This window comes from Plasmopara halstedii, assembly GCF_900000015.1.
Source record: "Plasmopara halstedii genome assembly, contig: Scaffold_3073, whole genome shotgun sequence".
Classification (NCBI taxonomy): Eukaryota; Oomycota; class Peronosporomycetes; order Peronosporales; family Peronosporaceae; genus Plasmopara; species Plasmopara halstedii.
Window position 1 is genome coordinate 487,821 of NW_020189977.1, and position 14,380 is coordinate 502,200.

The following is a 14,380-nucleotide window of genomic DNA, read 5'->3' on the forward strand; positions in this document are numbered from 1 at the left end:
TCTAGTCTACCTCAGCATGGCAGATCGTCCATCGCTAGGGCGCGATCGTGAAGTTACCACTTCCATTACATCCTGCTCTTGCGGCATAATGGTTGTTGCTGCATCAAATGATACACCCACCGCTTTTTCCAAATCTAATAGGTTAAAACGCGGGCAGTCTGCGTGCAAGCTGATCCGCTCAAAGACCCCTCGAGAAATTGTCATCACAACCGCTGTGCGGGGAAGAGGGAGGGCTGGACATCATTGCGGTATCAAGAGTACCATTCTCGACTAGTTCTTGCCTCTCATGACGGGCGAGAAAGAACTTTTAGCGTGCTCGATTGGCCTCATAAGGCGGTGCAAACAAATGCGATATCTATCCCTTCAAATCACTTCACTGTGAGAACTCTTTTTTATCGAGATACTGCATGTCAGTGCTCATTCTCGAGCGCGGACCGCCTAGCCATATGCAATGGGCCAGGTTCCATTACACATTGTAGACCTTTTATTTTTTGTGTCTCGCATCGACTGTACACCCTGTATAGTTGTTTATCCCCTGTCAATTCTGTTGTATCAAAATTGAAGTACTTAGCAAGGTAAGGGAGTTAAAAGCCTATTGGCTATAATAATACAAGATTGCGGTCATAAAGTATAGCGAAAATTGCCCGTCCGTGTACACTTACTTTCTAAAGGAAAGCTTTGGTCAAATAATACGCCTCACCGCGTGTTGCTCGCTTCTAGCGGGCGGTTGACTTATGTAGAACGGAGTAAAGGTGAAATGACGTTTATGGTTAAACGTATATATCACTTCTACAATGGCAGAACAGACTCGATAGTTGCTTCAGCTGCAATTCGATTGTATTATCATACGCATCTAAATCTCTGTGCGTTAGTCAATGCGAAATAGTAAAAAACCGCATTCTCTGCGCAATATACTCAACCACCCATCGCTGTTGGTCGCACTAGTATTTAATCCACAACCAAGTCGTGAAAGGTCTGTATCGTCAGCTTGGAGCATAAAACATTCACGCACATGTTTGCTAAGCGACTGATTAGCTTATTAAGCCTTTGACTATCGTTGGTCTCAATGGGATCGGAGAACTGGCGACCAGAGGTCCGGAAGCGGTAACTGCTTACCTGGAAGCGCACAACAGCTTTGATAATACCTTAGTGAGACACGTCTTAAAAAGCGACTTAAAGGGAGTCCGGTACTGGAACATATGGAGTATGCCGTGTGTTCTCTTGTGTTGAGCACTAAGATCATTGCGAGCCGAGACTGAAAAAATCTCTCTCGCTGGATGAGGTAAGTAAAATGGCTTAAAATTACGTCATGCTTTCAATGAAGCAATAGCGCGTCCATATCTTATAATGAAAGTGTGATTTTGGCAGTCTGTCATAATAAATAGCATACTTTGCATATTTAGTGGCTGCTCAAGATCAAGACTAAGAGAATAGACTAATTGTAAGACCCGACTTTCGATCAGCGGTTTGAGTGGACAACACGTTGAGAAATGGTTGTGGACTCTACCAGGTACTCAACGTTGAGCCTATCAAATCGCATTATGATTGAAAAAGACAAATGTAGCGTGATAATGTGGCGAAAGTGTTTGCAAGACTGACAAAAGGCAATTTTATATTATAATGTGTAGGGTGCTGGTTACATGTAACAAATATCTCAGCGCACATACATCCTCTCTCACCACCATTGTTGATCCAATCATCACTTCGCTTTCACATATGGAACCATGACATAAAGATGTACAAAGACTTGTATTAAAAATTGGAAAGACATATGGACTAGTTTAATCTGAATTTGTTTCTACAATAATGCAATATATCGTTTTTAAAATTCTTGAACTTGTCGACCAAAATGTAGTTGCTACTTCAGGACTCATCAGTTTACACTCTCATTAAATACGATATTGTATTGTTTCGAAAGCAATAGTGAAATTAAGATCAAGGAGAACCACCCAATTCGTTTCGTTCCACTCGTTTTGTCTCACTTATTTCATCGCCTATCGTTCAAGATGTTACCGCTTGCTGTCTCCCTTCGTCGTCTTGCTCGTCGCTCCAGTACAATACTATTGCGTCATGCTGTACCCACGTCCAATTCTTTACAATCTGTACGCATTGTTGCAACTGTACCAAGTTACGCATGGTACTCCTCATCACCTGTTAACATGAATACCATCGAGAATATCATTCCTCAAGTCGAAGAAACTCAAGACATGATCCTTGAACCACTGGAAGGTTTTATCGATCAAAAACCAATTCAAGACTTTGCGTTATCTCAAGAGACACAACGTCATTTACTTCGTGCGGGTATTACGCATTTATTTCCAGTTCAAACGCAGTCTTTTGATTTAATGATGAAAGGTACCGATATTATGGGTCGTTCGAAAACTGGGTCTGGTAAAACTTTGGCATTTGCCTTACCAATAATTGAGACGATTCTTGCCAATAAAAAGGATACACGTAACCCTCAAGCATTGGTATTATTACCAACACGTGAATTAGCCCAACAAGTGCACGATCAAATTCATCGTGTTGCACCACAATTGCGTACAATAAATGTCGTTGGTGGTGTATCGTACACGTATCAAGAATCTCAATTACGTCGTGGGGTTGATATTCTCGTTGGAACACCAGGTCGAATTCAAGATTTGGTGACAAAAGGCTCGTTAATACTTGATGAGATTGATATCACAGTATTAGATGAAGCAGATATGATGTTAAAATTTGGTTTTCAAGAAGCTGTAGAGACACTTCTTGGATATATTCGAACGGATGGTCAAACAATCATGTGGTCTGCTACATTTCCAAAGTGGGTGAATCAAATGGCTCAAAAGTTTCTTAAAAATGCCGTTACGATTGATCTTGTTGGAACTGATGAGAATCATGTACCAAATACTGTCACACATGAAGCAATTCATGCTTCAAGACATGATCGACTTGAAATGTTAGCGACACTTTTACGATTTCATGGACAAGATGGTCAAACTCTTGTATTTACTGAAACAAAACAAGAAGCTGATGATATTGTTAATACATTAGCAAGTCAAGATGTTCGAGTGTTACATGGAGATTTATCTCAAGGAATGCGTACAACAACAATGAATGGATTTCGAACTGGAAAAGTCAAGACTTTAGTCTGTACGGATATTGCAGCACGTGGTCTTGATATTGCAAATGTTGATCTTGTTGTACAATATCGTTTACCAAATGATAAAGAAAGTTTTGTTCATCGTGCTGGACGTACCGGACGAGCTGGACGTTCGGGTACGAATGTTGTGTTTTTTGATCGAAATGAAGCTCATGAAATGTTGGATTTTCAACGACGTTATAAATTTCAATTTCAACATGTTTCCTTACCACATCCTGAAGAAATGATCACACATGCTTTAGCTGATGTTACTAAACAACTTGGAATGGTATCGAATTCAACACGTGAATTATTTGATGACGTTGCGAATCGAATGATTGAAGAGAATGGAGCAAATGGATTAAGTGCAGCATTAGCAGTTTTATGTGGTTTTGATTCCAAGAAAATCATGACATTTTCAATGCTTACAGGACGTCATCGAATGCAAACAATTCAAGTGGAAGGAGATTTGAACGCACGTGAACTTAATCGTACACTTGTTGATGTTCTGGACGATCGTGCGGACATTCATCCACTTGATGATCGAACATTTGTTTTTGATATTCCACATGGGAAATTGCAACAATTACAAGATCATTTTGCAATTGCAGCGCCAAATGTTCAAGTCAAAGTGGCAAGTAAATTCTCGCAACTAGTTGTGGAGAAAACAACTCATCGAATGAACAATACTATTGGTCGATATGGACGAAATGGACGCAAACCTTCGCGCAACTTTACCAATAACCGGTTTGGTCAAAGTTCAACAAATCGATTTGACGGGCAAAAGAATGGACAGAACTGGAAACGCAATGATCGTGACCAATACAACCGTCGAAACTCACGTCGTGACTCTGACACTTCGTTCTCCAAACCTCGAGCTTCAAATCGAAACACTTTTGGCCGCTTTATCGACAAATGGTAAGAATGAATGTAGAGAATGACAATCTACTCATTCAATACAGTTTCATACCGGTTTTTCTTTTATCTTCCCATCTTAAGTACGATAATATCAAATCTGATGTACACTACATAATCCTCATATATGGCCACCATGCTTCGATCTCTCCTACCACGTCGTTCCTTTGCGTCTTCCTTCTCTTCCATCTATCAACGTCCATCCTTCTCTACATCATTAAACGCTGCTACTTCATCTCTACATGATGTAGATCAATCAAGTAATTCCCACAATTACATTAAAGCACGATTGGATTATAAAACACTTGTGAAACATGTTGATAATGCAATTGAGAATGTCAAGAAACGATGTAGTGATGGAAATCCACAACGTGTTGTTGAATTATATCAACAGCAAGTGAAATTACGTCATACTGTCAATGTATTACGGAATGAACGTAATAAACATGCAAAAGAACTACAGCAAACAACTAAAACAACATCCGAAGCAATGAACACGATTCGAAGACGTGGACAAACACTAAAGCAAGAAATTCTACGTCTTGAAACTGAATTAACACATGTATCAACTGAATTGGAGCTTGAAGCATTGAAATTACCCAATAATACACATCCAAATGTTCCAATTGGTGGTGTGAATGAGTCTCAAGTTGTTTCTATTCATGGTGAAAGACCTACGTTTAATTTTCCACCACAAGATCATGCTGATTTGGGTCTTCACTTACGTCTCTTTGATACACAATTGGGTGCAAAAGTAGCTGAATCGAAATTCACTTACTTATGTAATGAAGGAGCAATGATGGAACTTGCATTGATCCATTATACGCTTACAAAGTTACAAGCACGTGGTTTTACAATTATTTTTCCACCTGATGTAGCTCATGAAAAATTAATTGAAGGATGTGGGTTTCAACCACGTGGTGAAGCGACACAAATGTATTCCCTAGCAAATTCCAACTTGTGTCTTACAGCAACATCGGAAATTACACTTGCAGCCATGAAAAGTAATCAAGTGATTCCAACAACATCATTACCATTGAAATATGCAGGTTTAAGTCATTGTTTTCGTACGGAAATTGGACATGGTGGACGATTAACACGTGGAATTTATCGGATTCATCAATTTAGTAAAGTGGAAATGTTTGGCTTTTGTGCGAATGAGTTTCAAAGTCAAGTCTTTTTTGATGAAATGGTCGAGATTGAAATGGAAATATATACTGAACTTGGTTTACATTATCAAATTGTGAACATGGCAACAAGTGAATTAGGAGCTCCAGCATATCGTAAATATGATTTTTTAGCTTGGATGCCTGGTCGTCAAACGTATGGTGAAGTCTCTAGTATCTCCATGTGTACCGATTATCAAGCACGTCGATTAAATATTCGACACAAAGATTTCAAGAAACATTCAAGTGAAACAACGTTTGTCCATACATTGAATGGTACTGCTTGTGCAATTCCTCGTCTTTTAATTAGTCTATGGGAGACATATCAACAAGAAGATGGGACAATTGTTATTCCAACAGTATTACGACCATATCTTGGTGGTCAAGACATTATTCGACATAAAAACTCTTAGTTTTCAAGTGCATGGACGTATAATGTACCAAGAAGACAATCCCGAACATGAAAAGATTCAAATCGACCAGTAGGTGCAAGAATGTAAACGTGTGTACGTGTAATTGCTGTGAGAATACCCGACAATACACATGGATCTGATTTATCATTCACTTTTGAACTCCATTGACGTTGAAATACTTGAACTTCTTGTCCTTCTTGTAACATTTGAGGATTATAATGTAATCGATGCCATTGTGTCGTTGTTTTTGACGATTGTAGTGATTGAAAAGAAGGAAAACGACGTGTATAAATTCGTCGTTTCGATCGTTTCTTTCGATTTTCAATTGTTTTTTCAATTGTTTTGAAATCTTCTTGTTGTTCTTGAAATGTTAATTGAACATTCAATGGTTGAAAAATGGATGAACGACTGAAAAATTGTTCCATTTGTTTTTTTTCATCCATTTCTTCAGTTGATGTTTTTTCAATTGTAGAGATACGTCGACGTCGGATTGAAGTGTCACTTCGTACAGTTCGACGTCGACGATTCATGACACTTACACCATCTTTCGCTGTTTGAAGTCGATGTACTTCTTGTTGAAATTCTTGAGTCATTTTCCTTTTTAATTCCTGACAACGAAAAATGTACGATGCCGCCGCTTTTGTACTTACATAGTCGTACACTTTTTTTGCAGCATCATTTCGTCGAATTTTTGCTGCTTGAGCTTTCTTGATTTCTATTTGACGTATTGATTCTAAAATCTCACAACTTGATACAAAATCTGGTGCTATCTCGAGTTCAATCATACGTTCGAGATCATATAATCGTCTATTTTCGATCTCGAGACTTGTACGATCACGTGGCATCGCATCTTCCCCAAACGTCTCCATCTCTTGATACTTCACAACGTTTTCCTCCTTTCTCTTCTCCTCCTTCTCACTTGTTTCTTTGCTTAATCTTCGCTTCTCGACATCCATTGTCCAAACCTGTGTCTTCTGTGCGTCCAATTTCAAAATGACAAGAAAATGGGGACAAGAGATGCAAATTTTGACAAAACATGGTACTATTTCATCGATTTAATTCGCGCTTGGGAATCGCTGCCAACTATACGCGACGATCGCGAGCTACACGATTAAAACAAAGACGAAGGTTTTGAAATTCTTTCTCACATACATGACGATTGATGCCACCAGAAAGCTCAGCGACACATTTCCCGTACACTTGAATCTAAAGAATCAAAACAAGGAAAAAAATGACTCGATCAGTAACGTTTCATGCAACACTGTAGACAATCGACCATGCGTACAGCTACTGGACACTCGTGTAACATTTGCGAAAATATCGTTGCCATGCGTACAGTTTTTTTCTTACTCGTGTTAATTGTACCAGTCATTCTTTGCAATCTGATTCTTGTGATTAAAATGAACTTAACCTACGTTTTAATGCTAACTAAAACTCACTACGTGTCCAATCTTTCTGTCCCATCAACATTTGTTTCTGTCGCGACAGAAAGATGAGCCTTCTCTTCTTCTTCATCGAAACTTTTCGTATCATTCTCAACTTCGTTTTCTTTTTCTTCTTGTAATTGCTCAACAATTCGTTTTGTACTTGATTTCAAGACTTTTCGAATAATAGAAAGCACTTGTTTGCCATCTACTGCTGTTTCTTCTTCAAAACAATCTTGAAAACGATAAAACATTTCAGTGATTGAATCTTTAAACATTCCAACAAGTTCAAGACGTTCAGAAACGTCAATTTCTTGAACTTTATCACTTGTCGTTTGTTCTTGTTCTAATTCTTTGATTCTTTCTTGTAACACTGTCATTTCATGTTCCAAATGACGAATTTCATCATTTGATTCGGAATTTCTTGCTTTCGTTTCAAACTCATCCAAACGATGCAATGAAACATTCAATTCTTCACTGATTTGATCTTTTTCATGTTGTAATTCAATTAGCATCTCTTGAAGCTTTGTTTGTTCATTTCTAGCCATTTGAACTTGTACTCGTTCATCATTCACTTGATTTTCAAGTGAACGTACTTGATGTTCGAATTGTGCAATGACATTTGACAGTTCAGATGTCTTGACTTGAAGTGCTACATCATGTTGTTTCTTTGTTAAACTTACTTCTTGTTCTGCAAGTAAACGTGCTTGAATCTCGTTTTCTAATTGCTTTTCCACTCGTATACGTGCTTCACGTTCAAATGTCATGGCTTGCTTTTGTTCTTCGGTTTCAATTCCAGTACCATGTTGTTGTAATTGATAATATGCTGTTAATAATTGTTGATATTCTTGATGAAGACGATTCGTTTGAGTCACAGCTGCATCCCGAGCATTTGCTAAAGCACTTAATTCCGAAGTAACATTAACTTGTGTCTTCATGATCGATTCATAACGTTCTTGTAAAGTTCGTTTTTCTTGCTGAAGTCGTTGAGTTTGATCTAAAAGATCTTCACATCGTTTTTCATACGAGGTTTGATGTTGATGTTGGGCATTGATTTGTGTTAAAAGTCGATCATTTTCATTCGCTAGACGTTCCACACCACGAATGACAGCCATGACATCACTTGATCCTGCTCCATTCGACGATATACCAGGTGCCATTCGAATGAGATAATCAAGTTTAGTATTTAACTCGGATAACATCATTTCAGTTGTTCGATTCGTTGAAAGTAAGAATGAAGAGGAAGTTCCTAATGAATTCGTGGCATTTAAATTCATTGCTCCAAAACTAGATAATCCATGCAATCGTTCACGTTCAAAAGCACGTGTTTGAGCTTCCAATTCTTGTTCTCGTTGTAACAATCGCAATTCTTTTAATTCCATTTCCTTATCAGCATATGGTACAACATCACGAGTACGTGGTAAAGTCTCGAAATGTTCCTCATGACGTTCAATTTGACTACTTGTACGTCGTCTGATCTTCTTGTCATTTTTAACTTCTTTTTCTTCAACTTTTCGTGATGTGGTAGTGCCTCGTTTCGTCTTTACAAGCTCAATTTCAAACAAATACCAATCTTGTCCATTTGTTTTACTAGGTGGTGCTAAAACCATTCGTTTTGTTCCTTTTTTCATGCCTACAATTCCTTCTTCTAATGCTTTCAATCGTTCACTTGAATCTCCAAGACAAAATTTACGTAATTCTCCCTCTCGTGTCTTTTCAAATGGTGCATATTTCGTAATCACATCTGATGGTAATGATAAAGAATTACCAACAATACGCCAAGCACTAAATGCAATAGCAACTGTATCCCCAAGATTGACACTAAAACTTTCGGGATTCACATAATTCAAATCATCCGAAATCAAAGTATGAAATGAAGTCTTACTTCCACTCCAGATTTCTACATGAATCTTTGTTAAAAACACTTGCCGCATAAATTCCACAACTTGAGTCTCGGAAGAAAATTTCACTGACCAATTGACATTTTGATCGTCGTAGAAATTGACATAATTCTTCGCTTGTAGTGTTGGTTTAAACGATCCAAACGTTAAACGTAAAGCACATAAATGATGTTTCGCAGCATTATAGAGAAGTAAATTATACGTTGTATCAGCACCAACAATGACACAACCTACAGCTGCTTTTGTACCGACTGTAGAACCTCCTTGTGGAATGTATTGACGTGTATTAGCATCGTATTGATACAATGAAACCATTGTGGAGTATACGACACTCGAAGGTGTTGATGTGGATGTTGGAGTCGAAGATGTAGATTGTACCACTTGTGTTTGTTTTGTTGATGGCTCTCGTGGTGCTGTGTATCGTAATGCATCATTCCCACCACCAGATGACGACGTGTCTTGAAAGATGCCATTAAGACGAGAACTTGGATTTGAGGCCATTTTTTGGGTAAAAAGAAGAAGTTGATGATGTGGTTTTGTAGATTGAATTGAAGGTGATGAGGTTGATGGAGCACGTACGCGGGGAATGTATCACACGCTTCGTATGAGGTGATTACGCTTTGAGTGAGGAAGGTTATGACGATGTCACAACTTGATCGTGTGGTATACGTAGATTAAGTGGTGGAACCCAGTTTTGGAATAGATTGAAGAGAAGGATTTGTGGATGTAAAAAAGTTTACATTGACACTGCTGCGTTGAAATCCGGAGGACAATAGTGTAATATGTGCGATCACCTCAATAAATATACCCCATTACTCCATCTTCTGCGAAATTGCAATCGTGTTGCGGTCACAAACCTTATGTCTTGTCTAAACACCCGACAATTATGTTTTCATGTAAGTTTCATGGTCAGCCGCCAAGATAGGAGGTATCCATCATCTGTTGCGTTGAGAAAATGACTCATCGAGCCACTGAGATAGATGCGGCTAATTGGCCGACATCATAAAAGTTTTGCTCGATGAGTAAAGCGAGTTGTCTTGTGAGGAACTCATTTAGATAGAATCACTCGTTTCTAACACGACTACCTGCAAATTTATACGGCTTGCCGACTCCCATCAATGGAGCCTCTCTGAGGCACGTGACTTGAGTACATCTACGAAGAATACTAGGGTGTCCCGCTACAAGCATGACAACGAGGGTCAGCTCGCTCCAAATGCACTGGACCTAGCTAGGTGAGCTCAAAATACGCGTCTACAAACACAAAAGTCATGGCAACCTACAATTGGGTCGCTCATGACTATGTAGTGAATTTGATCGACCCGATCTAACAAAAGCTGTTATCCGTGCCGCGAAGCAACCCTTCCACGCCTGTGTGTGCTTGCAACTGCAGCTTTTTTTAACGCGGAGCGTACGTGAAATATAAATCACGAGCTTTTCGAACCGCGCATGACACAAAGTTCTAGAGCTACCGCTTACGACTAAACGACAAATGTTTAAGGTCATTCGGTCGCACTCGTAAGATTCATATCGCTCGATACTGGCTACATCTTTGGTGAATTCGTCGGTCTACTAATTGTCCCATATGGTTAAAAGTCACCCCTTTCAGATTGCGCTCTGTCACTCATGACCCCTCTTGAAATAGATGGCACGTCGACATTCTTTGGAAGTCTGGCGTGTGGCCGATAATGGATCAACCAATATCGGCATTGAATGAGCTATCTGAACTATGCCATCGCTTGAAAGACTTCATATATCTTCAGCCGCTCAGGGGCGTATTGTGCTCTTTAGCAGAAGGAATCTCAGCTTCAAGGAATGATAGAATGGTTTCTTAGATCAGCAGAGACTTTAATTTGAATGATACACAGGAGGTTTTGCACTCTTTTCGCGATGTGAGAAGAATTTTTTACTGTATCCGACCGTAACAAATGTCGGCGGAGGATCAATAAAAACCACCGAGCGATAGCTAATGCGGGGCGTGATGGTCTTTGAGGTTTGAATTGGAGAAACTCTTTTCCCCTTAATGAGGGATGTTGAGATGAATATGGATTCGATCTTGCTTCAAATAGAGCCACAATGCGTCGTACCTGGATTTTCACGTTAGAAACTCCGCGTAAAAATAGTCAATTTCGAACAAACTTTACGAAAAGAGGCGGAGAGCAACATATCTCGCAAGTGCTCGCCGGCGTATCGGGTGGGCTCAACATATATGTATGGTTGTCAAAGAGTGTGATAAATAGCAGATTATGGCCAGAATTCTGGGAGCCATATAACCGCAATGGACTTTGATTCTCATACAATGACAGTAGCGAATACAGTCTTCATGGGTAGCTGCAGATGAGTGCGGATCAAACGCAGAGCGCTTTGTGATCAATTCGAAGATAACTTCCGTGCCGTGAGAGCAGGATGGGGGCTTCAAATTTTCTTAGAGCGCAGGAAGCGACGGACTTCGTTTCTCCACTAACGTAGTACATACGCAATTGCGCATTGTCTGCTCACTATTCTTTCGGCAAAGGAATACAGGGAGTCAGGCTCTCACACAAGGACTAACGCCGAAACAATCACAGTGGAATGTCAAGTACCCGTATGAGCAGGGAGCTTGCTGGGAAAGAATCTTGTATTGTTGTACCTCATGGAGGACGTTGTCGATATGAATCAGCTTTAGAAATGGCTTGTTTCATGTGAACTAAAGCTTATTAACCAGAATTGGTGGCTGCTGACATTAACTTTTCGAGCTTTGTGATGCCATGAAAGGACTGATGGATTTAGATCCGAGCAGTGGAGAGACTGGAAGCTTTGAGCGACTCTTCCTGGATTTACAATTAGGCCGTTTATCGCCCGGTGAGGTATTAAGTCGAGACTCGGAGCATCACTGGGACTGTTTTTCTTGAGGAAATCTCTTTGAGTAACTTGAGCGCGTTCGTCGCAAACAACGCGCGTTTGGCGTGGACTTATTAAGACACTTAACTGGTTGTATTGGAGCGCTCTTCCGGTGCAGATACGCTCATAAAAACAAGAACAGTAATGTGCATAGAATGAAGTGGAAGTACAAGACGTAGTGAATGCTCAGGGCGCAGTAACTTTGCGCAGTGTTTTTATTAAAGTTACAAATGTCTTTATTGTACGAAATTCACATCATACTCCAAATATTCATGAAATTCACCGTAGGTATTTCTATAATAATTGCACTCTCGAAATTTTGGGATTAGAGGAAATTGTAGATCAAATTTCCTTATTAGCCAATGAATGCACTGCATTTCAATATGCGTCGTCAGTGCTATGTAAACGTCGCAAATTGGGATACATCGTCGACAGAATGGCATCAGCTTTTGCTCCAGCTACCCGACCACGATCAAAAGCAAGTGATGCGTTATGTGTTTGAGAAGGATCAGAAATTGGCTCTTGGCAGTCGTTTGCTGCAGCGAAAACTCATCCAGGAAGTATCTGGACTAAATTATGACGCCATCAAAATTGCACGCACGCCAGAGGTATTGCATTCCCGATGATTTATATATTAAATTGCTAACTTACCATGTTTGTAGAACAAACCATATTGGAATCGTGATAGAAATAGTCTTGCACCTTTATTATGGAATTACAATGTCTCGCATCATGGTACGATTGTGGCAATCGCGAGTGATTCTCGTGCTTTGGTTGGCGTAGATGTCGTGCGGCTCACTGATCGCCCTAATCAAACAACATCAATCCATGACTTTATTCGAGCTTTCAAAAGTCATTTTAATCCAAGAGAGTGGAAATATATTCGCGGAAGCTCCATTGAGGAAGAGGATGATCAGTACAAGCGATTCTATCGACTGTGGTCACTCAAGGAAGCGTATATAAAAGCAGTTGGAGTTGGATTGGGGTTCTCTTTACTACGTGCTGAATTTAATCAAGTAAAATTGGGTCGAGATGATCAATGGAATATCATTTTAGACGGACAGCAATCAAATGACTGGCACTTTACATCTACACAAGTCGACGATGTGCATTTGATAAGTGTCGCTTACGGACCATTCTCGGCAATGTGGAAGCCCGAGACCAGTTCAATTTTTCCTATTGATCCATTAACTGATGAGCAGTCTGTTGCTAGTATTGAGCAGAAAACAATCTCATGGCAGGAATGGACATTGCAGAATTTATTACAGTAACATTGTTGACATTTTCCTTACTGTGAAATTGTTAATTAAAAGGTTAAAATTAAATTTTTACCTTTTAGTTTCTAAGTATTGCACTACTGAAAAATGTCAAAATGCACCTTGCGCTCAATTTCTCCGAATTGCTACGCAGCTGGAAACAACATCTTGCGTACCGTGGGTTTCAAATCATAGTAAATTTGATCTAGACGCGTGTCCAGAGTGTTATCGCACACAATTTTTCCCTGTTTTGCGTACAACACAATTCCACCAGCTTTCGATTCAGGTAGCATACCATCTGCAGCTTTATTAAGGGTAACTTTGACCTTGCTCACGTCCATATTGGCCTCTCTTTTCATCGTAGTAATATACTTGTCCGTAGCTTCTTTTAGAACCGTTTCGGCAAGATGTACATCCTTAGCACGTACAGCAACCACGATGTCCGTTTCCGTTAATTTAATCAGACCCTGGACAATTAAATCACGTAGCAGCGTCTTGTTCTTTTCGTCATTAGTCGTGTAACTTTTTAATTGAGTCTGACCATCCACAATAAGCGTCTTTAAGAGCTGATCACGCGCAATCATCTTCTGTCGTCTTGACGCGCCAATCTCAGCCGAGCGCGCACTAGATAAATAATAATTCAGTCACTAAATCAAGACAAGAAATCCAGCCCACTTACATGCGTTTATTTATCTCGCGCTCTTTCTCCTTGCGTGTATATTCCTCTTGAATCTTAATCTTTGCATTGTGCACTAACATTTGCTTTTCCAAATTAAAGTCATGTTCCGTCTAGAGAAGAAAGAACGTAAAGTCTTCTCATTAAAATTGACACATATATCTCGACATACAATTCTCTTTTTACCTTAATTCGAATTTCATTTGCTTTCTCCTGAGCTTCTTGCAAGATGAAATTCACCATCTGTTTAATCTGACGGTCAGCATCTGAAGCATTCATCGTCAACTTGTCGTTTCCTTCTCCACTTTCTTCTCGCTTTTTTACTTCAAAGGTTTTGATGCGATCTTAACATTTTTCATTTTCGAACTTTGTCGAATTTATGTATTGCTACTTAGAAGTTTCCTATTTCTTAAATAGGAATGCTACGTCTGAAGATTATCTCGGTGCTTGTGGCTGTACGCCGCAGCTCAAGACTACAGACAGTTTGTGCCATGTCAACGAATCATGGTGTAGATGACAAAGCATTTCTTAAAAGTATCTCAAAGGAACAGGCAAAACGCGCTTTAGACCGCAGCGTTGCCATCCGTGCCGATCACATTGCAGCCAAAGGCGATTTCCCGCCGACTAGTCA

General features: G+C 39.7%; 7 protein-coding genes across 7 annotated transcripts; 5 read left to right on the forward strand and 2 right to left on the reverse strand.

Annotated features, from left to right (window-relative positions):
- Positions 1–2,006: 2,006 nt before the first annotated feature.
- PHALS_07279 (dead deah box rna) lies at positions 2,007–4,043 on the forward strand (the record flags this gene model as incomplete). Its single annotated transcript, XM_024720717.1, has 1 exon — positions 2,007–4,043. One exon carries the CDS (start codon positions 2,007–2,009, stop codon positions 4,041–4,043), a length of 2,037 nt encoding a protein of 678 aa, XP_024585888.1.
- A 120-nt stretch (positions 4,044–4,163) lies between these two features.
- On the forward strand, positions 4,164–5,452 carry PHALS_07280 (serine-trna ligase; the record flags this gene model as incomplete). Its single annotated transcript, XM_024720718.1, has 2 exons — positions 4,164–5,359; positions 5,431–5,452. The coding sequence occupies 2 exons, from the start codon at positions 4,164–4,166 to the stop codon at positions 5,450–5,452; spliced, it is 1,218 nt and encodes a 405-aa protein (XP_024585889.1).
- Positions 5,453–5,611: 159 nt separating this feature from the next.
- Positions 5,612–6,571, reverse strand: PHALS_07281 (uncharacterized protein; the record flags this gene model as incomplete). The annotated part of the gene is made up of 1 exon (XM_024720719.1): positions 5,612–6,571. The coding sequence occupies one exon, from the start codon at positions 6,569–6,571 to the stop codon at positions 5,612–5,614; it is 960 nt and encodes a 319-aa protein (XP_024585890.1).
- Positions 6,572–6,573: 2 nt separating this feature from the next.
- Positions 6,574–7,113, forward strand: PHALS_15220 (uncharacterized protein). Its single transcript, XM_024720720.2, has one exon. The coding sequence runs from the start codon at positions 6,768–6,770 to the stop codon at positions 6,972–6,974; it is 207 nt and encodes a 68-aa protein (XP_024585891.1). The 5' UTR covers positions 6,574–6,767; the 3' UTR covers positions 6,975–7,113.
- Positions 7,114–12,200: 5,087 nt separating this feature from the next.
- PHALS_07282 (l-aminoadipate-semialdehyde dehydrogenase-phosphopantetheinyl) lies at positions 12,201–13,088 on the forward strand (the record flags this gene model as incomplete). The annotated part of the gene is made up of 2 exons (XM_024720721.1): positions 12,201–12,425; positions 12,480–13,088. The coding sequence occupies 2 exons, from the start codon at positions 12,201–12,203 to the stop codon at positions 13,086–13,088; spliced, it is 834 nt and encodes a 277-aa protein (XP_024585892.1).
- Positions 13,089–13,219: 131 nt separating this feature from the next.
- Positions 13,220–14,028, reverse strand: PHALS_07283 (v-type proton atpase subunit; the record flags this gene model as incomplete). The annotated part of the gene is made up of 3 exons (XM_024720722.1): positions 13,220–13,697; positions 13,753–13,862; positions 13,936–14,028. 3 exons carry the CDS (start codon positions 14,026–14,028, stop codon positions 13,220–13,222), a joined length of 681 nt encoding a protein of 226 aa, XP_024585893.1.
- Positions 14,029–14,168: 140 nt separating this feature from the next.
- On the forward strand, positions 14,169–14,380 carry PHALS_15219 (hypothetical protein F443_10531; the record flags this gene model as incomplete). Its single annotated transcript, XM_024720724.1, has 1 exon — positions 14,169–14,380. A coding segment is annotated over one exon (212 nt), but the record flags the coding sequence as incomplete, so codon positions are not given.